The 27,663-nt window shown below is 44.8% G+C and overlaps 3 protein-coding genes and 1 long non-coding RNA gene across 5 annotated transcripts in view; 2 read left to right on the top strand and 2 right to left on the bottom strand.

The window, feature by feature from the left end:
* Positions 1–4,577, top strand: part of LOC126981359 (uncharacterized) — a 55,893-nt gene extending 51,316 nt beyond the window's left edge. Inside the window, exon 17 of the mRNA XM_050832383.1 lies at positions 271–4,577. Within this exon, the coding sequence (XP_050688340.1) occupies positions 271–475 (205 nt within the window). The 3' untranslated portion in view covers positions 476–4,577. The remainder of the gene's footprint in view (positions 1–270) is intronic.
* On the bottom strand, positions 686–5,734 carry LOC126981360 (uncharacterized). Its single transcript, XR_007733907.1, has 2 exons — positions 4,340–5,734; positions 686–4,266 (listed from the first exon to the last, which is right to left on the bottom strand). It is a non-coding gene; the product is annotated as an uncharacterized LOC126981360 (long non-coding RNA).
* Positions 5,735–6,320: 586 nt separating this feature from the next.
* On the top strand, positions 6,321–17,920 carry LOC126981358 (uncharacterized). The gene is made up of 4 exons (XM_050832382.1): positions 6,321–13,000; positions 13,766–13,886; positions 14,823–14,989; positions 17,303–17,920. The coding sequence occupies exon 1, from the start codon at positions 6,992–6,994 to the stop codon at positions 8,561–8,563; it is 1,572 nt and encodes a 523-aa protein (XP_050688339.1). The 5' UTR covers positions 6,321–6,991; the 3' UTR covers positions 8,564–13,000; positions 13,766–13,886; positions 14,823–14,989; positions 17,303–17,920.
* Positions 17,921–18,208: 288 nt separating this feature from the next.
* Positions 18,209–27,663, bottom strand: part of LOC126981357 (GPI ethanolamine phosphate transferase 1-like) — a 31,559-nt gene continuing 22,104 nt past the window's right edge. Inside the window, exons 12-16 of one of the 2 annotated variants that reach the window (XM_050832381.1) lie at positions 25,414–25,577; positions 23,873–24,063; positions 23,193–23,288; positions 21,964–22,155; positions 18,209–19,422 (exon numbers count right to left, since the gene is read on the bottom strand). In XM_050832381.1, coding sequence (XP_050688338.1) covers positions 19,156–19,422; positions 21,964–22,155; positions 23,193–23,288; positions 23,873–24,063; positions 25,414–25,577 — 910 coding nt within the window. In that variant the 3' untranslated portion in view covers positions 18,209–19,155. The remainder of the gene's footprint in view (positions 19,423–21,963; positions 22,156–23,192; positions 23,289–23,872; positions 24,064–25,413; positions 25,578–27,663) is intronic. The other variant, XM_050832380.1, reaches the window with a different exon arrangement.

Genomic DNA, 27,663 nt, shown 5'->3' with positions numbered 1-27,663 from the left:
TAGTTGAAGGGAGATAGCTAGCACTGGGAGGGAGATAACTAGCAATGGGGGGGGAAGAAGAGAGAGAGAGAGCATATGTTTTTATTTTTTTTATTTTTTTTATACAGCAAAGGAGACAGCACAAGGGCACAAAAAAAAAGGAAACTAAAAAAAAAAAGCCCGCTACTCGCTGCTCCTGTAAAGAATCCGAAGAGGTGGCCGAAAGACCAGTCAATTACGTCTATCTATCTATCTATCCATCTCTATTTGTCTATTTCTCTCCCCCTCCAGGTTCCTCCAGTACTTTGCCCAACCGGAGATCGTGGCAGCCACCAAGATGGACGCCAGCAACCTCGCGATGGTCATGGCCCCAAACTGCCTGCGGTGCACCAGCGACGACCCGCGCATCATCTACGAGAACACCCGCAAGGAGATGGCCTTCATCCGCACCCTCATACAGAACCTGGACACGGCCTTCATGGAGGGTGTGGTCTGAGGGAGGGAGGAGGAGGAGGAGGAGGGGCGACGCAGCACTGGGGGACATGCAATTGGACACAAGGGGAATCGTTCTTTGTGTTGGTGTGTTCCTGAGGAGGTGTTGTGGTGGTGGTGGTGGTGGTGGTGGAGTTGGTGTTGCCACGATTCATTGGTGCTTTGTTTTGCGCAGCCCTGCCTGGTGCGTCTTGTGTTGCTATGAACAGACACACACACACACACACACACACACACACACACACACACACACACACTTACACTCATACACATACACACACCCTCAGGTCCTGTATACTACAACTAGGTAAACACACACACACACACACACACACACACACACACAGCACAAGCCAACACGCACATCGCTGAGTAAATACCAAAAAGCAGATTAATATTGTTTTCCCAAGTATCTCTTTGTTCTGTGTTCATTGTTTGTGGGTGTGTCTGCCAGCCCCCCCCCCTGTGTGGTGGTGGTGTTGCCCTCCATCACCCAGCGCCCACCCTTGCATTCTTGCCTCACTCATAGCCCGAGCAGTTTTGTCTTATCTGTGTTGCCTAGTGTGTCGGGGCCGCTGAGTCCCGCCTGCGCTTCTCTGCCGCGTCCCCGCCCCGCCCCGCCCTGCACAGAGTCCGCCTGTATACTCCATTACGTGTCTTTGTTTTTATTTTTATACTCTAAAGCCGAGTGTTCCAGAAGTCTACTTAAGGATGATATTAAGGGTATCTAAATATTTGCTTTTATTCCTCTCCATTAGGACGTTACTGTTAATGTAGTTAATTTAGAGACAACATTCCAAAGATTTGCAAAGTTCAACATTGGGCCAAGTTGCATTTACTGTAGAAGCCTAAGGAACCGCCTTCCTCCCTTCCTCCTCCCTCCCTCCCTGCCCGGGCCAGAGGACGCCACACCCGGCAGCGGCCCGTGCAGGCGACTTCTGATATTCAGAACGTCAGTATCTGTAGCGGACCTGTGGACGGACCCTTCCAGGAGGAGAACTGCTGTGTTGGGGCTGAACCAAAGCCTGCTGATTGGTCTGTGAGAAAGAAACCATGTGGCTGGTGTCCACCTGTCTGTGGCCCACGCAGCAGCAGACACAGCCACGGCAGGGGAACACTGACATTATGGAACAGAGGGTGAGGTATCCACTGCCCTCCCTTGGCCAGGCTGAGGTGGTGACTGCAACACCTCACCCTCCAGTGTTGCTCCACCTCAAACACTCACTAACTTGTGCTTGAAAACACACCTGCTGCCCACCACCAGCCGTGCCACAGACATGAAGGCTGACACTGGCCCAGCCACGGCCCATGTGCCACAGACAGGCCAGTGGGTGTCGGGCCTTGTGGAGTGGGCTGACGCTGGGAAGGAGACGCCCCTCCTCCCGGGGAAGGGTTAAGGCGTAGCATGCTAGCGAGGTCCTGCCTTGCCACCCTGTTATCTAGTCCTCAATGTGTACAGAACCTTTCCCTTACCTCTCATGTGCCAACTCAGACAAATGAGAAACAAATCAAAGCTTCTCCGTTTGCATTTGTTACGGCACACACACTCACTACCATAGCTTTGTAGGAGACTTAAGGAGACCCATTGAGAGGATATTTTTTTATGCCGTGTTCACCGCAGCATGTTACTGTCTCATTCACTCACACACACACACACACATCATCTTCAGAGGGACTTGAGCTTTCACATGTATTTTCTAGCCAGGAAAATGATGGAGAGGCCAAGAACAACAACAACAACAACTGTCTGTCTGTTGCATAAATGTATTTTCATATATCGCTTAGTTACTCTGGACGCGTCGTAATGTGTCGAGGCCTTTACACTGCTCTCTGTGTGCCAGGCTGGTCAAACAGTGCCAGCTACACCACTTGGCACCCCCCTCACCCCCCCGGAGCCCTGGCCACACCCTGAGACTATAAGCAGATCCCCCTTCCCCCCTCCCCCCACACCTCCTCACCACTCATTCATTCCTTAGCCATAGTGCCGGTGTGTGTGTGTGTGTGTGTGTGTGTGTGTGTGTGTGTGTGTGTGTGTGTGTGTGTGTGTGTGTGCCTGCAGAACTCACTCCTGCTGTACATTTCCTGCCTGGTTGGAGTTGCCCTTGAGGGATGAGTAGCCTTGGAGTGGTGAGTCTGTGAGGGGAGAGGGGTGTTGGTGAGGGGTGAGGGACATCTGCTGGGAGCTGCTTCTGCTACTCCTGCTGCCAAGGCCACAGACAGACAGACAGACAGACAGACACCAGGATGCTGGCTGGCTGTGGAGCTGCCAAGAATCTCTGGAGGACATTCACTCTTAGTTGTCATCCTGAGGGGAGGCAGCTGTGCGGTGGACGCCTCCTCGGCAGCCCCTGTGGCCCGGTGAGGGTGTGGGTGCTGTGAGGTGTCTGGGCTGTGGGGGGTCTGCGGTGGGCCGGGCCGCAAGCTGCTGCCTGGCGTGGCCAGGGTGGCGGCCATCAGGGTGTGGTCGTGGCCAGCTTGGTTGTGGTGTCACAGAGGAGCAGTTTTTTGCGAGACATTCGTTGACACCCAACTATATATAGAGTTGTTATTTTATCATTTAGCTTGTACTTGTCTTTATAACGGTGTGTGGGGCAAGATTATGTGTATCACAGCAATACCTGCACTGTGTTGTGGCTGCACCTGTTGGCATGTTGGCCCTCAGCTCCCCACACAGAGAACCTGAGCCACAGGCAGCGTGTGGCCGGTGCAGGACACCACAGCGTGTGGCCGGCGCAGGACACACACCAAGGAAGGCCGGCTGTGTGGCCGTGGCTGACAGCAGGGCTTCGTCAGGGCTGGACAATGCTGAGGCTGCATGGCTGGCCAGGCGGCCCTGGCTTTGTCTGGAGCAGCGTTGCAGCAGACTCAGGAACTCGGGGAGGTGACCTTCCAAGTTTCAGCCGTGCAGAGTCAGCTGTGCTGCCTTATTGCCTCAGGGTTTTGCCACAGCCGTGCAAAAGCTGTGCTGCCTTACCCAGAGCCTTGCCACAACGAAGACCATCCAGGCGGCGGGCTGAGGCCACCCCTGGCTGCTGCCCTGCTGCTGCTGTGGTGGTCAGCACAGCCTGGTGGTGCGGTGCTCTGTTCAGGCTGCTGCACACCACCCCCCCAAGTGGCCTGAACACGGGCAGCACCCACCCTGGTGCCCCTCAGCACCCTGGCGCTCCTCAGCCCATGGCGCCCCTCAGCAGGGAACTGTGTCAAGGGTTTGTCCCACCCTCCCACAGTGCTTTGTGCAGGACTCAGTGGCTGCCACACAGTGTGCTGCATGCTGGCCTGGCTGACACTGTGGCTGTGTGCAGCCTGCCAGCCACCCTGCCACTGCCTGCACAGCCTGACAGAAGAGAAAGAGGACACTGGTCCAGAGATTTGCAGGAGACTGAACAGCATCAGAAAGAAGCCTATGCTTTCATGGGAACTCGCTTAACATAGTGATGCCTAGCATATATATATATATATATATATATATATATATATATATATATATATATATATATATATATATATATATATATATATATATATATATATGTAAAGTCTGTCTTGGAAGTTTGTCTGGTTTTGTGTGTGGCTGGGGTGGTGTGTGTGGCACAGTCCTGCTGAACACTTCCTGTACAGTATTTAGGGTTTGGCTTGTGGCTGGGGCAGCACAATCCTGCTGAACACCTGTACAGCATTTAGGATTTGGCATGTGCCTGGGATGGCACAGTCCTGCTGAACACCTGTAAAGAAAGCATTTATGGCTTGGCCTGTGCCTGGCCTGGGTGGTGTGTGCAGCACAGTCCTGCTGAGCACCTGTAAAGAAAGCATTTATGGCTTGGCCTGTGCCTGGCCTGGGTGGTGTGTGCAGCACAGTCCTGCTGAGCACCTCCTGTACAGCAGCACTTAGGGTTTGGTTGGTGTTGGCTTCAGCACTGGTAGCTATGCAGCATTTTCTGTTTGGAAACTGTTAAGTATGGAGTATTATAATTTAATTTTGATGCAGTGTACAGATATTCTGATGTAATATACATTGACATTGTATAGCTGTGTTTCACAATGTTGAAAGCATTTAAAATAATTTGTATAATGTATAAATATTAAAAGCTGTATGCTAATTTTAACAAGTCTTTGTTTCACTCTGTGGCAGCCTAACCCTGGGGCAGAGGGGGGGACCTTGTGTCCTGCCTCACCCTGGGGGGCAGGGCTTGGGTGGTAGACACAGGGGCAGTGTAGTGACACGACTTGCCTGATGGGCGAGCCTCCCATAACCCACTTAGCCAGGGGGGTACCTCTTTGGCCGACTGGTAAAGGAGTGGCTCACCCGTTACGCTGGTCGCGGGTTCGATCCCCGGCGCCGGCAAACCTTTCCTTGTCTGGATTAATTTCTCGTGTGTTTCGTTACACGTGGTGGTCGTGTGGGAGTGTTGTAAAGAGAAAAATGCAGGCATTTCAGCAGGGGGGGACCTTGTGTCCTGCCTCACCCTGGGGCAGGAGTGGCAGGGGGCTGAGGTTGGTATTCTTAGACGACCCTGCCTCTCACATCAACAATATCCAAAGGCCAAAGCGGAGATCAGTCGGGTTCTAATGAGTGTTTTTATAGGTTCATGGTACAGAAGAAGGGTCAAACTACCATTAGGGTTATTAAATTACCTCTGGAAAGGCCCACAACTCCTATGAAAGCCTTGTCAAATATGTGTGCTTGGGCGAGGAAGGGTTTAACAATCCGGCCATTAGTGTCCTGCCTCACCCTGGGAGCAGGGCTTGGGGGGCAGGGGACCTTGTGTCCTGCCTCACCCTAGAGCAGGGGGGGCAGGGGGCTTATAGTGACCTGCCTCACCCTGGGAACAGGCCCAAATCCCTTCCACACTCAGACCTGCCTATCGCTGTGGAGTCTAAACTATACCCGTGTAATGGGTTGCGTGTTCCTACACTAAGTACGCTACACTTGGTGATGTTAAAATTCATCTGCCATTTCTCTGACCAAGCTGACAGTTTGTTGAGATCCTCCTGCAGTGCTCTAGCATCCTCCTGTCCTAATAGTGCGTCCTATTTTGGTGTCATCTGCAAATTTACCTATGTCACAAGTTATCCCATTGTCTATGTCATTGATGTAGATAATGAATAAAAGCGGGCCTAAAACTGAACCGCGAGGAACCCCACTGGTAACATTACCCCCAATAAACTACCACGTCGCCATATTTACCCTCCCGTGTTTACCATTTTCTGACCTCCTGGACGCATACAACATCATTCATTTATCATTATAGTTAAAACAATTACTTCCCGATGTATCCAGACTATCGTTAAGTGTCAAATAAACGATAGATACGAGACTTCATGAACGACGACGCGGCACCGTTACTGAGCTTAAGCTCAGTAATGATAGGGATGGGCAAGTACCGTTAATTTGAGTACCGGTAGTACCGGCACCGAAAACTCAGGTACCGTTAGTACCGGTACCGGTACCGGTACCCGAAGGAGAATTATTTTTATCTATGACTTCTGATGAAATTCCCAAATAAATTTCCTGTAAAGAAAACTCTCTCTCTCTGTCTCTCTCTCTCTGAATGAAGTGAATATTTATTTTTTCGAAAAAAAATAGCATGTATAGTTATTATGGATGTACTCGATCATAGTCTAATAACAATAACAATATTTAGTAGCAACCTAAAAAAAAATCGGACATGAAGAATTATCAATAAATCCAATAAATAAATCCGAGCAACTGGTACCGGTACCGTACCGTTTAGGCTAGTACCGGTACTGGTACCGGTACCTGCCCACCCCTACTTAATGACGTCATGACAAGCAGAGTCACTGAGTCTGACAGTGAGTCAGTCGTTGTATAGCAGTGGGAGGGGAGGGAATAAATACGGAAGGAAGGCAACACTCTTGTAGTCAGGACGATATCCATGATATTCTGTTTGGTTCTGATGAAAGTGAAAATGAACTAGATGAAATAGAACCGGAGTTGTTGTATGACAGTGATGATGATACAGAATATGTTGCTGACCTTACTGAACTTGAAAAAGATTCAGAATCCAGTGACTCTGAGGAATATGTTACAACAGTTACACGCAAACGCAAGCAGAAAAGGCCGCTAAGTAGACGGGCAAAGAGGTATAGGCATCCCCCTTCAACCTGCTCCTCTGCATCCCACGCCACCCATGCTGCTGACCCTACCACCTCTACTGCTGACCCCGCCACCTCTACTGCTGACCCTGCCACCTCTACTGCTGACCCTGCCACCTCTGCTGCTGACCCTGCCACCTCTGCTGCTGACCCTGCCACCTCTACTGCTGACCCTGCCACCTCTACTGCTGACCCTGCCACCTCTGCTGCTGACCCTGCCACCTCTACTGCTGACTCTGACGACCCTGACGACCCTGCTCCTATAACCCCTGCTGCTTCTGTTGATCCTGCTGCTGCTGTTGCTCCTGCTCCTGCTGCTGCTGCTGCTGCTCCTGCTGCTGCTGCTGCTCCTGCTACCCGCCGGAGACCAGGCCGCCGCCGCCAACGTCAAGATGATGATGAGGACATGCTTGTTACCTTCAACGAGGCAACAGTAAAAAGTAGGTCGGGCTATGTGTGGCACACAAGACCTCAGGTCGCAGGAGCAAGTCGCACAGCATTACGAAATATTGTGGGACCTTTTAGGCCCGGTCCCACACAAGCAGCTGCTCAGGCCACCACCCCAGAACAGTGTTTTCGATTGTTTATTACTAATGAGATTGTGAATACAGTAGTGGAGTGGACCAACGTAAAAATTGATCAAGTAGCCAGGAAGTACAAGAACAAGACAGCTACTGTGCGGCCCACAACAGCAGCAGAGATATGTGCCCTTCTAGGTGTCCTTGTATTTAGCGGGTACATAAAAGATAATCACCTGAACACTAAGGAGTTGTGGTGCCCTGTGGCAGGGGCTCCTTTCTACAGGGCAGCAATGTCTGAGGGACGTTTTTCCTTCCTGATTTACTGCCTGCGGTTTGATGACATGGCCACACGGGAGGAGAGGCGGGTTGATGACAACTTAGCCCCAATCAGGAGTGTGTGGGACATGTTCATGGCTGCATGTGAAAAACATTATACACCCCACGAGCACCTGACTGTTGATGAGCAGTTGCTGGCTTTTAGGGGTAACTGCCCATTTAGAATGTATATCCCTAACAAACCAGCCAAATACGGCATAAAAATCGTCATGGCCAATGATGTGAAGAGTAAATACCTGTTGAAAGGTATTCCCTACCTGGGGAGACGCGGCGGTCAACCAAGAGATGGGCTGCAACTCGGCCACATCTTTACCAGAGACCTGACACGCCCCTACCACAACACGAACCGCAACGTCACCACAGATAATTGGTTCACGTCTGTGCCCCTCTCGCTGGATATGCTTCATAACTGTGGGATGACCTTGGTGGGGACACTGAGAGCTAATAAATCAGAAATCCCTGAGGTCATGAAGGATAAGAACAGCCGCAGGAATGGAACCTCAGCATTCATGTTCACCAAGGACATGACACTTGTGTCACACATCCCATCCGCACAAAAAAGAAATAAGAAGAATGTCTTGCTGTTATCCACAATGCACACACAGCCAACAGTAAACATTGAAAATGGGAAGCCTGAAATAATCGACTTCTACAATGGAACAAAAGGAGGCACGTTCGACCAGATGTGTGCACAGTACAGTTGCAGCAGGAAAACTAATAGGTGGCCAGTGTGCATGTTCTATGGCATGATCAATGCAGCTGTAATAAATTCGTGGGTTATTTTCAAGGCCAACAATGACAGGGTAGGAGGCAAGAAAATGAAACGAAGACAGTACATGCACGAAATGGCTTTGCAGCTCATCAAACCGAATGCTCAGCAATGCCTCAACGCCCCGACGCAGCACAAAAAAGTCAAGGCCATCATCACACAAGTGTGCTCCATCAACCCCTCTGGCATGGTTGCAGGTGCAGGACCGTCGGCAGCAGAGATGAGGGAGCCCATGGTACGTTGCAAGAAGTGTGAGTCGAAGGCTGACAAGAAAACACGCTTCAGGTGTCACAGCTGCCGTCAACCTGTCTGCCAGAGCCACTACTACCCCTACTGCTGTGACTGCGTCTGAGCCTGAAATAAGCTTCTAGGAATATTCTTTTTTTTTTGTTTTATCATATTTCTGTGATACAGACCCACTGGGAGCATAGCCATAAGTCCTTTGAAGGGTTTGCCTAAGTTTGGGGAAAATTGGTGGTTTATTTTTAGCCTCAAGGAATATACATTGTTTTTTGTTTAATCATATTTCTGTGTGATAGAGACTCACTGGGAGCATAGCCATAAGTCCTTGGAAGGGTTTGGCGAAGTTTGGGAAAAATTGGTGGTTTATTTTTTTTTTGGTGAATATTTTCTCAAAATAAGTGAAAAATTATACTGTTTTACTTTTTTTTTCCATATTTACCTTACATACCTAATTTATAGTCATTAAGAGTTACTTATAGTTTCATTAACATTAACATGCCTTAAATTTAGTGTGTACATGATTGCTTTATTAAATTTGCATATTTACTCCTAGTCGGGTATAATATACCCATGTTTAGTGGTTCTGTTACAAGAATTAATGTTTAGTACTGCCGGGTTAATCTATTTTATCTACTTTCGAACACACCTCACTACCACCTGTCAGCCTCGTCCATGTAGCTATCCAGTTTACTCTTAAGACAAGCTATCGTCCCTGCACTAACTATGTGATTGCTGAGTCTATTCCATTCCCCCACCACCCTATTACTAAACCAATGCTTGCCTATTTCCCTCCTAAATCTATACTTTTCTAATTTAAATCCACTACTGTGTGTTCTATCCTGCTGGCTAATTCTCAGTACTTGTATTGCCTTTGTTGTAACCCTTGACCCATTTGAATACTTATATTATATTATGTGTGTGAAGCAAAAGTGATTAATATGGAGGAAACAATTACAAGCCATAAACCAACAACAAAAGTCTGTGACCAGGAAGTTAATAGTGTGAGGGACAAGACAGAACCAGGGTTAAGTGACTCATTCCTTAGAGAAGTGAGAGACATGAGGGATAGAGAAAACAACATTGTCATATATGGTGTACCTGAGTCTGTATCTACAGTGAATAGTGAAAAGATTGACCATGACCGGAGATATGTAAAAGATATGATGCAGGCGTGTGGCGTGGAAGTGTTAGTAAACACGGTTCCCCGTGTGTTCAGATTGGGAACATCTAGTGCCAAACCTCAGCCTCTTCTTGTGAAACAAACAGACACTGAAGCTAAGAAAACTTTATTCAAAACATCAAAAACTTGCGTGCCAGCCCTTTGTATAAATCAGTGAGGGTTACCCATGACCTTACTAAGAGAGAGAGAGATCACGAGGCAGCCTTATGGAATGAGGCAAAAAACCTGTACACTGCAGGGAAAGGGAAACATATAGTGGTTGGGCCACCATGGCACAGAAGGATTGTGAAAGTAAGGGGATACCAAAATCCAGCGGAGACCGAGAACTCAGCCTCCTCAAACACGGCCTAAATATACTACCAAAGGACAATAGTACACTAAGTTCAGTAGACATTAAGGATATTCTCATTATGTTTAGTAACGTAGATATTTTTAGTTTAGATAAGAGGCTTGAATTAAAATGCAGACTGGGGAAAATGGAGAGAACACCTCAGGTAATAGCCCTCCAAGAAGTTAAACCAAAACACTACAGGTATGACAGAACTACTGCTGAATACTCTCTGGAAGGATATGATATCATTGAACAAAATTTACACAATGAAATAGGGAGGGGCTTAATTATATATATCAAGAGGGGCATGAAATATAATACAGTTGAATTGAAGGTCAATTATAATGAATACTGTGGCATTGAAATGGTATGCTGTGGTGCAAAATTATTGATTATGTCTGTCTATAGAAGTCCAAACAGTGACATGGACAATAACAATAGTTTGCTCCAGCTGATGAAGGAAGTAAGTGATAGCAGCGTGCAATATAAAGTATTAATAGGGGACTTTAATCTTCCTCAAGTCAAATGGAACAACTACACCACAGAAACTGGAGCAACAGAATTTAGCACACTGTTTGTTGAAAAGGTACGTGATTGTTTTTTCACCCAACATGTTGAGGACGTAACACGGATAAGAGGAGGCAACACAGGCAATACACTTGATTTGATATTCAGCAATGATGACTCAATAGTAGATGATATTGTGTTAGATACACCGCTTGGAAAAAGTGACCATGCTTGCATTACTTTTGCTGTAGCCACACACGAACTAGAGGACAGAAGTAAGAGACAAGTGTACATGTACGAGAAGGCAGACTATCAACTTATGAAAAATCGTCTCAATATAGATTGGGAAGAGTTTTTGTCACAGGAAATAACCGTCGATTACAAATGGAAGAAATTTATTAACAAATTGCAGGAGGTTGTGGAAGAGTGTGTACCTAAGAAACATATTGGAGATATAGAAAAGATGAGGAAAAGAACAAACGAGTCATTGCCAATGAGTGACAAGCTGTGGTCAAAAATAAAGAGAAAACAACGGTTATGGGAAATGCTAAAGAAAAAAAGACAGGAAAACAACACAACTATGGCAGTGGATATTGAGAAGGAGTACAGAAGAATAAACAATCAGGTTAGACACCAAACAAGAAATGCTGTGAAACTCAAAGAAAGAGAAATAGCGAAGAATATTAAAGAGAACCCCAAAATCTTCTGGAAATATGTGATGTCCAAGACAAGAACCAAATCACGGATTGGAGACTTATATAAGGATGAGGAGAAAATTGAAAAAGCAACAAGTGATAAAGAAAAGGCAGATATATTATCTGAACAGTTTGCTGGGGTTTTTATTAATGAACCTGATGGAAACTTACCAGTAGCTGACATCAAAGAGGCCCCAAGATTTGATAATGTGGAAATAACACAGGATAAAATAAGGAAGGTAATAGAAAACCTTAAAAGAAACAAGTCACCTGGACCTGACGGGATACACCCTAGGATCATAAAGGAATTGAAGGAGACACTGCTGGAGCCTTTGAGGATACTATACAGCAGTTCATTGCAGGATGGTGTGGTACCAGAAGACTGGAGGGTAGCTCACATCACAGCCATTTTTAAAAAGGGGAATAAATGTGATCCAGGCAACTATAGGCCGGTCAGCCTTACTAGTATATTCTGCAAGATGATGGAGTCACTTTTGAGAGAGGAAATTATTGCACACATGAAAATGAACAATCTCTTTAGTAATAAGCAATTTGGCTTCATCTCGGGCAGATCGACGGTGCTGCAACTTATCAAAGTGCTTGACGCATGGACTGAGGCTCTTGACGAGGGGCTGGCTGTGGATGTGGTTTACCTGGATTTCATGAAGGCCTTTGACAGAGTCCCACATAAGAGATTAATGAAGAAAGTCTCCAGCTATAGAGTGGAAGGCAAGGTGCTCAGATGGATTCATAGTTTTTTGACTGGTCGGAAGCAGAGGGTCCTGGTCAATGGCGAGGCATCAGCATGGAAGGACGTGACAAGTGGAGTGCCACAGGGCTCGGTGCTGGGTTCTTTGCTATTTGTAATGTTTATAAATGACCTGCCGGATTCAGTCAAACATGACAGCCAAGTGTTCCTGTATGCAGACAACACTAAGATTTTTAGAAAGATAAAGGAAAGGGAAGATTGTGACAAGCTGCAAGAGGACCTAGATGAGCTCAGAGGATGGACAGAAAATTGGCTCATGAATTTTCACCCAGACAAAAGTAAACACATGAGGATTGGGCAATCAGAAATTGAGGACAAAGTTTATAATATGTACAGTAAAATCAATAAGACCAGGGTAGAAAAGGACATAGGTGTGGTCATTGATAACAAGCTCATGTTCTCAGACCACCTGGCCGAAAAAATTAACAAGGCGAATAAGATTGTGGGGCTGATAAGAAGAACTTTTATTCACCTTGACCCTGCAGTATTCAAGACACTCTACACTGCATTGGTAAGACCCCATTTAGAATATGCCAACCAGGTATGGAGTCCACACCTGGTGAAGGATGTTGAGGCTGTGGAGAACATGCAGCGAAGAGCAACGAAGCTGGTGCCTTGCCTGAAAGACCTGCCATATGGAGAGAGACTGAGACAGCTTGAGTTGCCCACACTGGCATATAGAAGATCCCGGGGAGACCAAATTGAAACTTTTAAAATTGTAACCAGGAAATATGATATAGATTGTACAGAGGGACTTTTTGATTTAAGGGAAGATAGCACCACACGGGGAAACTCTAAGAAAATCTTTAAACCAAGAGCTAGGCTGAATGTTCGGAAGTTTTCATTCCCCAACCGGGTGGTTAATACCTGGAACAGTTTGCCAGAGTGGGTAGTGAACGCTGACTCAGTAGAGAGTTTTGAGGCAAAACTCGATAAATTTTGGAAAAATCAAGAACAAAAATTTTCATATGGAGCACAAATAGTCACCACGCGCAGCCCACACAGTGTTCAGGCTGCTGAACTGGAGCCACAGGCCACTTAAGGCCTCTTCCAGGGAATCTTCTGTGAGTATTTATATATTACTTTCTGTTGCTGTCAAGTGCCAACAGGGGCAATTTTTTTTTTTTATTTATTTTTTTTTTTTTTTATTTATTTTTTTTTTTTTTTTTAGGGGCATCATGGAGCAGACTAACAAATATACCAGTGGCTTTTAATAGGGTGAGCCAAGTAACGCATCCCCCTGGCATGCACGAGCCCTCACTGACTAACAGCTTGACAGACTTAAGTAATGATAGTTGTAATAAGGGTGTTTATTTAGGGGCATTATGGAGCAGACCATAACCTAACATACCACACATACCACTGGCTTTTATTAGGGTGAGTGTAGTAACACACCCCCTGGCACACACAAGCCCTCACCGACTAACAGCCTGACAGACTTAAGTAATGATAGTTCTAGTAAGTTATTCTAGGCTGTTAAATAGCCCTTGTAATTATCATAGGCCTATCAAACTGGCCTATGTGTAATATAGTGTACCTGTGTAGCAGATTATTGAGAATAGGGCAGCCAGGTGGATTATAGCATGGTGAGCCTAGTAACTCACCCCCCCTTGCTGTGTATGACCCCTAATGATCCTCTCTCCCCCTGACAGCTGACTATGACCCTTGCAAACACCCTAATGACCATTTTACATCTTAAACTATCCCCAGAAAATTACTTGTATTGCCACAGTGACCTTAAATGACCTCTCTCTCTCTCTCTCTCTCTCTCTCTCTCTCTCTCTCTCTCTCTCTCTCTCTCTCTCTCTCTCTCTCTCTCTCTCTAACAGCTGAATTGGGCGACTATGACCCTCGGAGACACTTGCCAGGTTATGGATTGGAGTTTCGCTTCGTCAAGACCCAGACCGTGGCCTTGGAAAATAGAATCGCTGACCTCCACATGAAGCTGATGTGAGTATTAATAGTAGTAGTAGTTGTAGTAATAGTAGCAAGTATTGCTATAGGGGAGAGCGGTGATAGTTCGGTCACTTTTTACAAAAAATTCGCAGAAAAATCAACCTTCAAAGTTAGCTTTAATTGCTTGATGCGAAAATGTAGCGTCATCCTTTGGCTCATTTGTGTGGGGATATGAAAGCTGTAAGCCTTTTTGACTTTGAGAAATAAGTGATCAAGCAGAGGTTTCTAAAGTGGCCGAACCATCCCACCCTGTGGTGATGGTTCAGCCATGGGGGTGGGATCATTCTACCACTAACATAAGGCTACTAATATTAAACAAAATTTATCTATAGGCATAAGAAACATCTGCGTGTAGAAAATAAACACTTTATTGTATTAACAACCATCCATACCTATCATCCTTACTCACTTGGGGCTATAAACTTACTCACCAATGTCCATATACTTACTTGGGGCTATAAACTTACTCACCAATGTCCATATACTTACTTGGGGCTATAAACTTACTCACCAATGTCCATATACTTACTCACTACCAGGGCTGCACATATGAATCTTACCAGGGCACACACACACTAAGAATTATTTGACCTGCTATAGTGTGGCTAATTCTTCTGGCTCCGTGGTGCAGTGGTTAGCGTGCCTGCCTATGAATCTACAGACCAGGGTTTGAATCCCCCCCTCCCTGGACAGTCATTTGTTGCCCACTTATGAATTTTCCCAGAACGTTTGTGTAAGAATGAATTTTGTCATAGGTATGTAGGTGAGTAAGGTTGTGTTATGTTGACCCTTCCTCTCAGACTGGCTGTATATACCAAATGATAGACCTTGCTGTATCTCTCTCTCTCTCTCTCTCTCTCTCTCTCTCTCTCTCTCTCTCTCTCTCTCTCTCTCTCTCTTTAAACCTCATGCGCTTGGTCATCTTTCCAGGTGGAGCGAGAGAACGCAACACCTCTGGCCCTCCCTGGTGGCGGTGGCGGGCAAGACCAAGACCAAGAGTTCCCTGAGCAAGCCTGGCCTGAGGAACATTGCCTTGGTGTATGGGGTGATCTTCCTTATGACCTGGGATGCAGTGACCTGACACGGCGGACACTATAGTGAGTAGTCTTGGCACAGAGAGAGAGAGAGAGAGTGGTGGGTGACTGGGGCTGAGAGAGAGGTTAAGGGGAAGGAAAGGGGCTGGGAATAGTGGTGAGGGAAGTGAGGGAGCTGACAGGGTGTTATGGGTTCAAGAAATGAGTGTTTGGGGCTGTTTTGGGGGGGCTGAAAGACTGTTTAGAAAAGGGATAGGGGTGTACGGTTGCTGTCTCGGCTGAGAGAGAGAGTGGTCTGTAATTGGGGCTGATTTAGGGCTGTTTGGGGTGGGGACACGGGCTATATGGAAGCCGCTAGGGTCAAGCACGTACATCCCTCCCAGGGGGGACCACAGACCGCCTATTGGCTTACGTCAGCTTGGCCAGCAAGTCGGTCTGTCTACGAGGACTGGCGTGTCTCTGTACAGGTGGAAGGCGTGAGCGTGGGTTCCCTTTTTTCGCCGCAAGACGAGAGTGCTCACAGCGGAAAACAATGAGAAGAGAGCCTCAGTTAGGGCTGCCACCTTGAGCTAAGAAAAATAAGGAATGCAACATCCCATCCAATCCATATTTTAAGGAACGGCTGGCAACTCTAAAATTTCTCTGGCCTGCTGTGACTGACTGCCGCTGCTGGTGAAGGGAGGTGGGGGACATTACGACGCGTACTGAACACATATTTCAGGACGACCCTTGACAAACAGTTTTATGGACTTGTTTTGTGGTTCACCAAAAAATGTGCTCACTACAGTTTTAAAATACTGAGTTTTATTTGCTTGACCATTCAGACAGCCAAATACGAAACAAATGGCATTCTGTTGTTTAATTAAGGAAAGGGTAGCAAGCCTAGTCTCAGTCCACGTTGTACACTCTTTGAGATAGCACCAGTACGTTCGTGTCTGATTACATTTGTGGTCTGGTGTGCGATCTTTGTGTTTTCATGAGTACAGTGTGCGTTGTTTGTTCTGTAACAATGTCCCCGGGAAAGATGGTTAAAAAGGATGGTGCTGCAAAGAAGGAAACAAGAACGGCGGATACTATGCTGGCAAAGGAACAGGGTGCGAGCCTTGCATGCCCTCCTGGACGTGACTGACCCCCGTTCACCCTCCATCTCGGACGATACGTCAGGTTAGCGTCACGTTGGTGCCTCAAGAATAGGGAAACTGTGGCTGCCCAACTCCAGTGTGAAGCCTGCACCTCCAGTGTAATAACTTGTTGAGGGAGTCTCCTTAACAACCGTAACACTTTGGTTCGTGTTTTATGTCATTTATCATTGATATTTGTTAGTAAAATTACTTTTAACTCATATAAAATAACATCTATAATGATTTCTGGTAATAGTTTTGTTGGGATATGGGATGCATTAATGGGTTCAAAGTAATTTCAATGGAGGGGAAGTTTGTTTTGGTTTATGAGTGTTTTGTCATGCCGGCAAAATCTCCCCAGCAAATTAAACTTATAAACTGACTGTATCTTTAAATTTCTGCTGCTAATAACGAACTAAGTTCCCCCCAATTTCACAACTGAGAGAGCCCAGGTTCAATTCCCGGAGTGGAAAATTTTGGGCGGCTTTTCCGATACCCTACGCCCCTGTCCACCCAGCAGTGAATGGGTACCAGGTATTAATCGGGGGTTGTGTCCCATCTCCTGGGATCTGTTCCTTTCTCCTATAATTCCTTCCCCTTCTGTCTCTCTCCGGCATATGACCACAGATGTTACGCCCACTAAACAAAACTTTCCCCCCAATTAGCCCATTATATCCAAGGTCTGCTGTACCTTGGTAGTGTAGTGCATAACAGCAGTGGGTCTTACCAGGCCAGGCAGCCCGTGGTGTTGTGGACTTGCCCGGCACCAGACCACTATAATACATTGTCAATATATAGGCAGGCAGGCAAATTGTGTGTGTGTGTGTGTGTTTTCTATGTAATATTATAAGTTCTCTCCCTCTCTCTCTATCTATCTCTTCCTTCCATAACTTCTTCAGCATTCTCTCTCTCTCTCCCCCTCCCTTCTACTTGTAATTTCTTCTCCCTTTTCCTCCACTTACCTCCTTCCTCCCTCCATTTGCTTCTCTCCTTTCCTTCCTTCCTTCTCTCCACCTCTTCCTATTCTTTCTCTTCCTCTGATCATTACATTTTCTTTTCCTTCTTCCTCTTTCTCTCATATTTCTCTTCTTTAGCATAGTTTCTCCTCCTCCTGTTATTGCATCTTCTTCCTCTTCCTCATTTGGTCTCTCTCTCTCTCTCTCTCTCTCTCTCTCTCTCTCTCTCTCTCTCTCTCTCTCTCTCTCTCTCTCTCTCTCTCTCTCTCTCTCTCCATTAATAAAGTTATTCTCCTCAGGTGTGTGTTGATGCTGGGACCAAGAAGAAGAAGAGGATGATGATAAAGGCAACAGGAAGATCAGAAGAGGAGGAGGAGGAGGAATGGAAGAAGAAGAACAATGGGAAGAGGAAGAGTGAAAGAAGACCAAGAGGAGGAGGAGGAAGAAGAAGAGAACACACACACAGGCACATATGACAAACACTTTTTATATTTTTCATTTTTATTAGTGCATATTACATTATATACATATTATACAACATTTGAATAACTATATATGTTAGATCATAGAGAGAAAGAGACTTGGGTGTCACCTGATGCGGGGCGTGGCGAGAGGAAGCAGGTCGACCGGTCGCTACGGGGTCACGGGCGAAACACACACACACACACACACACACACACACACACACACTCTCTCTCTCTCTCTCTCTCTCTCTCTCTCTCTCTCTCTCTCTCTCACTTCACAGATCACAAGACCCCACAGATGTACCCCCCACAGTATGTTGACAACCCCCCAGACACATACCCCCTCAGACACATGAAGGACCCCCCCTAGCCAACATAGTGCCCACATAGCCTTATCAATGTTACTCTGTGTATGTGTGTGTATTTTCTATTAATTAAAAAGTTGATTTGTAATGTGTGTGTTATATTCCTATGAGAGAGAGAGAGGAGGTATTGGAAGGAGAGATGAGAGAAGGAAAATAAATAATTGAAGAAAGAACAACAAATATACTGATAAAAGAGAGAGAGAGGCATCAGAAGGGGGAGGGGGAGAGAGAGAGAGAGAGAGAGGAGACGTTAAGGCAAGGCAAGGTAATAATAATACTAGTAATAGTGTCGTAACTAACCTACTAACTAACTATGAGATGACAGAAAGAGATGACCAGAGAGAGGAGACGTTAAGGCAAGGCAAGGCAAGGTAAGGTAATAATAATGATGGTAATTGGAACCTACTAACTATGGGAAGAGAGAGAGAAGAGGAAGGAAAGAAGGAAGAAGAGATGGAGAAGGAACGAAGAGAGAGAGATAGTTTATTGTTGCAAGTAAACAACAAAGGAGAAGGGAGGAGCATGCCATCCCACCCCCCACGCAGTACATTAGACAACTAAGGATACATATGGAGGTAGCACCGGGAAATGAAAAAGATACAATGATAGGGGACAAGTGCTAACAAAAATATATAAAGGCCTTGAATTAGTCTAGTCAAGGGAGCAGACATAAGGGACTGAACATATGAACTACAATCTAGGGGCAGGACACTCACTGAGCACAGCTGAGAGAACATTATTGATAACTCACAGACCAAAGTTGACCCTCCTCTTGGGCTTCTCTTCCTATCCTATTTACAGTAGCAATGCATAGTGAGCTGTTTTATCTATATTTGTTTTGACTTGATAAGTTTGGTGTAAAAAATTATATAAATAAATAATCAAGAGGAAATAACAGTAAAAAACAAGACCAGACCCCTGGGGCTGGTATCCTAGGGTGGGCTAGGCAATGCCTCTTCCCAGTGCATGCCCTTCTTGATTCATTCTTTGATCCCTTTCACATGTAAACACTGGAGCAGCCTTCTTCTGTATTTCCTCCTTCCTATAACTTGAATGCTTCTAAGAGGAGAGTATCATGACATCTCCCATACCTAATTGAACCCTCATTTTCGGCTTCTCCTCCTATCCTTTATAATGAGCAATATCTACATAGAGTTTTTAATTATATTTGTTACAACTTAAGACATTGCTGTAAGAGAAATTTATAAATACATGACCAAGAGAAACTAAAAGCCAAAAACCAAACAGTACACTGATTATATGAAACATATTAATTTGACGTCTAACAGATTAAATAAAATCACATTGTTCCTGAAACAGTGACTAGTCTCTATGAGGTCTGCCAACTGACACTCTTGGCAGCACACATTCCTTTTCTTCAGGTGACTTTCCAATTTGGAAAGTAGTTAGAAACTTGGCAAGAAAATATAGGAGGATAAGGAAAAGGGTAGTTGCCATGGAGATAACATAGTGGCTGAGTGAGGTTCCAATATCTAGCCACGATCCATCTGTTCTGATGAGGAAGAAGAAGTGAAGCGCCATGAAGTCAGACATCACAAGGAACACGTAGAACAACGCTCGAGTTGGTACCTGTCGGGAAAATTGAGATTAAATGTTTTTGCCTGAGTTAAGTTGTAAAGTTGAAGAAAATTAAACAAGGATAAGATTTGTACTTCAATATGTCATGCACACTATATTTGTTATACAAAAAAATGTTACAAAATTTATTCACAAAATACAGTACCCTCTCGAGTTTCGCGCTATCCGAGTTTTGCGATCCACGAGTTTCGCGGTTAGCCCTAAATTCTTACCATCCCGACTTTCGCGCTGCTTTGACGCGTACTGGTCATATCTACTTACAATCGGCGCCATGCATGCATCCCTTTAACCCATTCTATACGGTGACGCCTATGTTGGCATCTTTATTACATTTAGTTTTATTTGGTGCTGAGTGATCCTGTATTCTGTTCTGACTCTAGCTAGAGACTCCGTATATGATACGGTGTCTTATTTGACTTTCAATGTTATTATAGTGTAATGACGCAAGTGTTTCTTACGCGCATTTGTACTTGACAGTAACAATCAATTCTAACAGAAAATAACAAAAATAATGAGAAAGAAATAATATATGTGTATGTGTGGAGTTCCTCTTCCTTTGAGGTGCCAAGTGGCTGGGTAGTGAGTGCTTATCTCACCCTCGGCTCAAGGACGCGGCCTCCCCTCCCTTACATCCAACCCGCTGTCTCTGTTCTCTTTCATTCTTCCTTCCTTCCTTCCTTCTTTCCTTATACCTCCTCCCTCCAGGGTGTGTGTGTGTGTGTGTGTGTGTGTGTGTGTGTGTGAGAGAGAGAGAGAGAGAGAGAGAGAGATGCAATCTCTCTCTCTCTCTCTCTCTCTCTCTCTCTCTCTCTCCCTCTCCCTTCGTGTGTGTGTGTGTGTGTATTTACCTAGTTGCATTTACCTAGTTGTGACATATGGGAAAAGAGCTACGCTCGCGCTGTTCCGTCTCCATATCCTCTCTTATCCAACTTTTCCTTAAAATCATGAATGTTTCTTGCACAAACCACCTCCTCCTCCAGTCCATTCCATAGCTCAATGCTTCTGTTTGGGAAGCTAAACTTTTTCACATCTTGCCTACACGTGGTCGCCCTCAACTTCTTTCCATGTCCTCTCGTTTCTCTCTCGCTCCACACACACAGGTCCTCTCTGTCCAGATTCTCCACCCCGCTTGCCACCCTGTACACCACTATCAAGTCTCCTCTTTCTCTTCTCTCCAGGGTTGTGAGCCCCATGCTATTGAGTCTCCCCTCGTAAGTCCGATCCCTAAGTTCCGGTACCATCTTAGTTGCCGCTCTCTGTACTCTTTCCAGCTTTCTTATGTTCTTCTTTTCGTGAGGAGACCAGACCACTGCTACATACTCCAACCTTGGTCTTATCATTGTAACTATTATTTTCTTCATCATCTCTTCGTCCAAATACACAAATGCCGTCCTTATGTTCCTCAGCAAATTCATAGTTTGTCCCGTTATCCTGTTGATGTGTTTGTCCGGTGACATGTTCTTTGAGACAGTCACTCCCAAATCATTTTCTTCCACTCCTCTGCATATTATCTCACTTCCCATCTTATAATCATATTCACATCTTCTACCACTCCTACCAAACTCTATTTTTTTACATTTCCCAAGGTTGAATTCCATCTGCCATGTACCACTCCACTCCCATATTTTGTCCAGGTCCCTCTGCAATGCCTCAGTCTTTCACATCATTGACTCATCTCAACAGCTTTGCATCATCTGCAAACAAACTCACATAGCTGGTCACTCCGTCCACCATATCATTTATATAAACAGCAAACATTATTGGCGCCAGCACCGAGCCTTGTGGGACCCCACTCCTCACTGGGCACCAGTTGGAAACCTTGTCCTTGATTATTGTCCTCATTTCCCTGTTAGTTAGGAAGTCCTCCAGCCATTTAATAAGTCCATCACCCACTCCACCCCTATTTTTAATTTTCCAAATTAGTCTTCTGTGCGGTACTTTGTCGAATGCCTTTTTCAAATCCAGGTACACTCCATCCACCCAGCCTTCTCTCTCTTGTAATAAATCTGTCACTCTTGAGTAATAACACAACAAGTTGGTGACACAAGATCTCCCTCTCCTGAATCCAAACTGGTAATCCGAGATAATTCTCTCCCTTTCCAAAAAATCTGACCACCTGTTTTTAACCAGCCTCTCGCATATCTTCGCAACCACACAAGTGAGTGATACCGGTCTGTAATTTTTTTTTTTTTTTTTGTGTGTGTGTGTGAGAGAGAGAGAGAGAGAGAGAGAGAGAGAGAGAGAGAGAGAGAGAGAGAGAGAGAGAGAGAGAGAGAGAGAGAGAGAGAGAGAGAGAGAAAGGGGGGGAGGCACCTCTTCAACAAGTTTCAACTTATAAAAAAAAAAATTAAAAAAAAAAAAAAAAATCTCCACAGGTTGGAACAGATAAGCGCTTTTTCAGTGTTTTCAATACCTCAAGTTTCACGATCCTCGAGTTTAGCGCTATACCTTCAGAACACAGCAAGCGCGAAACTCAAGAGGGTACTGTATTTTTATTTGAGTAATAAAATTTTTAAGACTTGCAGCCATTACCTTGATTAGTATGCAGATGGCGTGGAAGAAGCATGTCACCAGCAAGAAGGGGATGATGATTTTGTAGAGTAGCAAACTTCCCATAACAAATGGTGAAAAAACTGTCACAAAGCAGTACACAAAACTGGGATCAAAACTGTTGACACTGGCAATGTTCCCTGTTCCAAAGAAAGCCAACACAATGAAGAACAGCTTATTAAGAAAGTTAAGGAAAAATACAGTATATGGCACTTGGGAGGATCAAAAACATTATCTAACGTTTTTTGTTCTCACTAAACTAGCACCTTAATTTGACAAGTTGTGATTTGATTTGCAAGATGGGGCACTATGGAAGCAAGCCTAGCAAAGGTACAGCCACTCACCCATACACACATTTTTATAACATTTTAAAAGAAAATATGATATACAAATTTTCCATATCTGTTGATTACTGGGAGTACGGTTGTCTGGAAAGAGGCATACTGTATGTGGACGAGGAAAAAGTAAGGGGTTAAAGAAGTGAATATATTTTGGCTTTGTGAACTATAGTGAAACCAAACTGTCGAGTCCGTTTTGGCGTTGGCTCCCGCAGGTCCATTTCTCTCCTCTGCTCTGCCACACAGTCCCAACACCTATTTTTTCCTCTCATATGTTACCTATAGCTTACATATGAGAGGAAGGGATAGGTGTTGGGACTGTGTGGCAGATCAGAGGGGAGGAAAGGACCCGCAGGAGCCTAAGCCAGACCGGCCTCGACGTATTTGGAAGACGATGGTTGGTATTACAAGACACTTTGCCGTATCACATCAGCTATTTCTAAAGGTCAAAGAGGGGGTCAGTCGGGTTCTAATGAGTGTTTCTTTAGGTTCATGGTACAGAGGAAGGGTCAGACTAACACCAGGGTCATAAAACTACTGGAAATGCCCACAACTCCTATGAAAGCCTTGTCAAATATGTGTTCTTGGGCGGCGAAATGTCTCATAATGCAACCTTATAACTCTGAACTACAAAATCTAAGCATGGGATGGCTTTCTCCTCACAAGAGATGTTGGTAACTATAAGGCAAAGCTTCTACATGAGTCTTTATGCAAAACTATATTTTATTGGAGTAGTACTATCTGATATGTCCAGATTTTTTAATTTCTAAAAGATTAAAAATGTAAAGCTTTTCATGAAGGAGTCAATCCATTGTAGGGTTAATATCCAGTGACATTCAAAGCTCACACTCTACACAAAACAGCAAAGGATACGAAGAAGTAGGCACGGCGAACGTCTGACCACTCGAGTACTCTTTCTTTATTTATGCTGCCTTCATGTCCCCAGGTGGCAAATTTTAACATGGCAATCTGGAAGGCAAAAAATACTTCAGCAGGCATTTAAAGGAAAAAAAAATACACTGAGCCCTTGAGTTTTGTGTCATTAACCCGGTAGCAGCAGGGATCATGTTTCTTAATGGTCCCTCCAAGTGAGAAAAATGAGAAAAAATTACCCCTTACACAAACCATTTCATAATATATATCAAAGCATTTGTGATCAGATTATGTATCATCTATTTTGGTGTGTTTATATCATGGCACAAATTTGGCCCATGTTCATGAAAATCTGCAGACACCCCAATTTTTAACTGATAATATCCATAGGATATCATGCAGATGTTCAAAACTGTGGATATTGAGGTTTGCCTGTGTACTATTGTTTGGGCTTTTCCTCTGAGAGTATATATGACTATCAGCACATTATGTATATGGTTATAGCTGCTGTATTGTAACTGATTTTATTGATTACACAGAAATTCACAAAGCTCCTTGAAAACAGCACCCAAAATCCAGACATATTCATAAAGAGAATGAACTATATGAAATAATTATAGAACTAGTAATAAGTATAAATCGATTATACTCAAACAAGATGTACTACTATGTAGACTCACCTGCACATTACTTTCAGCAAGATAAAATTCTAGGATGAGCCATAAGTACATGGCAATGGTAAGGGCAATGTAGAAAAAGCCCTCATGTCGTATGGACAACAGCATGAAGGGGCAGAACAGCGAGGCAGTAACAGACAGGAGACGTCCCATCATGTTTTGTGACCCAAGGAGTGGAAGAAGAAGCGACAACACTAGAAAAACAAACGTTAATTCATAAATTAATTAATTAATCAATGGTGTGTGTGTGTGTGTGTGTGTGTGTGTGTGTGTGTGAGGAGGGGGGTGGGATTTCCATGTGCACCCTATGATGGCCTCACCAAGGATTCCTTCAAGCATGTCTACACAAGGACCCCCTTCCCATACCTCCCAGCAGGATCTAGCAGCTTGCTTTATCCACTGTGGCCTCCTCTACTCAGGATTGTCTCCATCAAGCAGAAATGTAAAGATCATGGTTAGCAGGAGTGTGAAGGGTCTGGTACCTTTTATGAGTTGCCGCTCTATCTTTGATAGCAAAAGAACAAGCGTGATTGAACCAAGGCTTTTTGGAATGAGGGGTAGAGAAAGTACGTGGAATGTGTGCCTTTATTCCAGAGACAGTCATCTCAGTAATGCACTGGGCACACACAGAGGGGTCTTTTTACTGGAAGCAGTAATCATTCCACTGGAAATCATAAAAGTACATCCTCAAGTCGTCCCACCGAGCTGATGCAAAATTACAAAAGCACTGCCTCTTCAGTGGGTCCAAAGGTTGTACAGGAGTGCTACAACAGGATGTGGAAATAAGGTTGTGATTGGAGGAACCCAACAGAGAGAAGAGTTGAATAGAATAAGCTGAAGGATTAGAGGTTAGGAAAAGGTCTAAAATGTTGGGCGTCTTCAAGGCGGTCGGGAATATGTGCAGGGTGCTGAACCAACTGCTCCATATCATTGAGGAGAGCAAAGTTGTAGGCTTGTTCACCAGGCTGGTCAGTGAAAGAGGATGAAAGGGAGAGTGAGTCAAGATGTGCTCCACTCTAAGAGTTCAAATAGTCAAAGAATTTTACATAGTTGGTAGAGTTAGGTGAGAGATAAACAGCACACATGAACATAGTAACAGAGTGACAGTGAAGTCTCAGCCAAAAGGTGGAAAATTCTGAAGAATCGAGGTCATGGGCACAAGAGCAAGTGATGTCATTGTGTACGTAGATGCAACATCCAGCTTTGGGATGAAAATTAGGATAGAAATAGTAGGAGGGACATGACTATAGCATTGCTCAACCTCCAGGACACCTGTCTCTCAGTCTTACAGGAATGCCAGACACATCAAACACATGGGAGGACTAAGGATCCTCAGGGTTTGGTACTACCAATGAAGAGAAGGATTATTCAGAGAGGGATACAGCTTGGGGTGGTAGAGATTGAAAAATTGTGTATACATTAGGCAAAATTTACATTACATGAATTCACCAAGAAGACACTACTTGTGTAAATTGAGAGATACCTGTACTTTTAATCACTGCAAGGGTACTGGTAATTTAATTAAAGGTGAGAGCCACACCAACCTAATAAGGACCATGCTGCCAGCTGGTTGACAGCAGGGAGACCCTCCTTCTGACTTAGGCTGTAAGAAGTCGAATGAACCAGCAACACTGAACACAACACCATCAAGCCCTGCACATACACCACTCCTGGGATATGTCTGGGTAGGCCACCCTCACTTCCACACCTGTAATACCAATGCATATTACTTATCAGAAATATGAAAACTTTTATAATTCTAAATCGTGACATATTGTGTACATGGAAGAAAATATTTGTTGAAAAAATGGCTTCACTATTTTCTTTACATATTATCTTCAATGAACCATATACAGTACCCTCTCAAGTTTCGCGTTATCCGAGTTTCACGTTCCTCGAGTTTTGCGGTTAGTCCTAGATTCTTACCATCCCGACTTTCACGCATTATCACCCCGAGTTTCACGCTCCTTTGACACGTACGGGTCACATCTACTTACCATCGGCGTTACGCACACTACCTTAAAAGGTAGTATCACACTGGACGTTTTCCTCCAAACATTGTGGCTATGGCAAGAGAGAGAGAGAGAGAGACACACAACCAGAATGACCGGGGTTTGATTCCCCGACCGGGTGAAGATAAGTTGGGTTTATCTTCTTTCACGTGTAGCCCCTGTTCACCTTGTAGTGAGTAGGTACGCGACGTCAGGCAAGGAATTGTGACCTCGTTGTCGCGGTGTGTTGTGTGAGAGTGGTCTCAGTCCTCCCCAAAGATCAGTCACTGAACTCTGAGCTCCTTCCATAGGGGAACGGCTGGCTGTCTTGAGAGACCCACAGCACACCAAGAGGTGAATTACACACACACACACACACACACACACACACACACACACACACACAAATATAGAGGTTTGAAACAGACTAAGTGAGGATGTAGTATCGGCGAGGAGTGTGCAAAGCTTTAATTGACTCACTAAATTCTTCTGGTCTAAAAAAATAATGGAAAATACTGAAATTTCAAGTTTTCCCAAAAAGAGATAAAAATTCAAATTAAATAAAAAAAAAAGAATAACATCAACAACAGAAGGATGTCGGGTTAAGGAAAAGTTGGATAAATATAGATAAGGAGACAGGACCACACGAGCGTAAAGCCCAGGCCCTGTAAAACTACAACTAGGTAAATACACACACCAGAAAAGCACATCAACAAGCTGTTTGGAGAAACCTACAAGATGATGCAAAATTTTATGGACAAAGAAATGATGAAGAAAATAATGACAACAATGATAAGACCAAAGCTTGAATATGCTGCAGTTGTGTGGTCGCCTCACAAAGAGAAGGATATCAGAAAGCTGGAAATGATACAGAGAATTGCAACTAAAATGTTCCCAGAACTCTTGAATATGACGTATGAAGACAGATTGAAGGAGATGGACTTGACGACACCAGAACAAAGAAGGGAAAGAGGAGATCTGATCACACTGTATAAGTTGGTAAATAAGTTTGATGAGGTGGATAGAGATGATCTCTTCTTAACCCTTTCATGGCTAAACGCTCGCAGCGAGCGTTAGGTGTATTTGCTGGTGGCACTAAACGCTTGCTGCAAGCTCCAGCCGCACTCAAATCTCCCGCGTATGAGAGTGTTCCAGCACTAATTCTCACAACACAGGATTGCCAATTGAGTGGGTTCTTCACTAAATTTGGTGGAAAATCATGTCAGCCCAGTGCAGAAAATCTACGGACGAGCAACTGGTGGATGTTAATTGTTGACCAATATAGCGACATTTTTGCATAGCTTCACCTATCACATGACTGATATTTTGACCAAATAGTTGTAAATTTTGCAGTTGGCAATACTGCCCTGCCAGCACCCCATCATCAAGAGATCTACAGTAGTTGCCTTACGGCTGACCGTCACGCACGTATAAATGTACGTCTTCACAGGCAACACCCCCTGAACGTGCCTGTACTTTAGCAGGTGAGGCTTACATTACCGAATCATATAGATCTTGGCCTCCTCTTTCCAATGGTGTTTTTGTTTTTTAGCTGTGATGAATAGTTTTTGAGATGCAGAGGTTAAAAGAGCGAGCACTAGTGTCACTTGCTGGTGGTGCTAAAAGCTCGCTGCGAGCGCCAGTCACACTCACAGCAAAAAACACCCCCTGAACGTGCCTGTACGTTCGCAGGAGAAGCTTACATAACCGAATCTTATAGATCTTGGCCTTCTCTTTCCAATGATGTTTTTGTTTTGTAGCTGTGATGAACAGTTTTTGAGATATAGCGGTTAAAAGAGATCC

The sequence above is a fragment of the Eriocheir sinensis genome, chromosome 47 (genome assembly GCF_024679095.1).
Source record: "Eriocheir sinensis breed Jianghai 21 chromosome 47, ASM2467909v1, whole genome shotgun sequence".
NCBI classification, from domain to species: Eukaryota; Metazoa; Arthropoda; class Malacostraca; order Decapoda; family Varunidae; genus Eriocheir; species Eriocheir sinensis.
The sequence above is the reverse complement of the archived record's forward strand: the minus strand, read 5'-3'. Positions and strand labels throughout refer to the sequence as shown.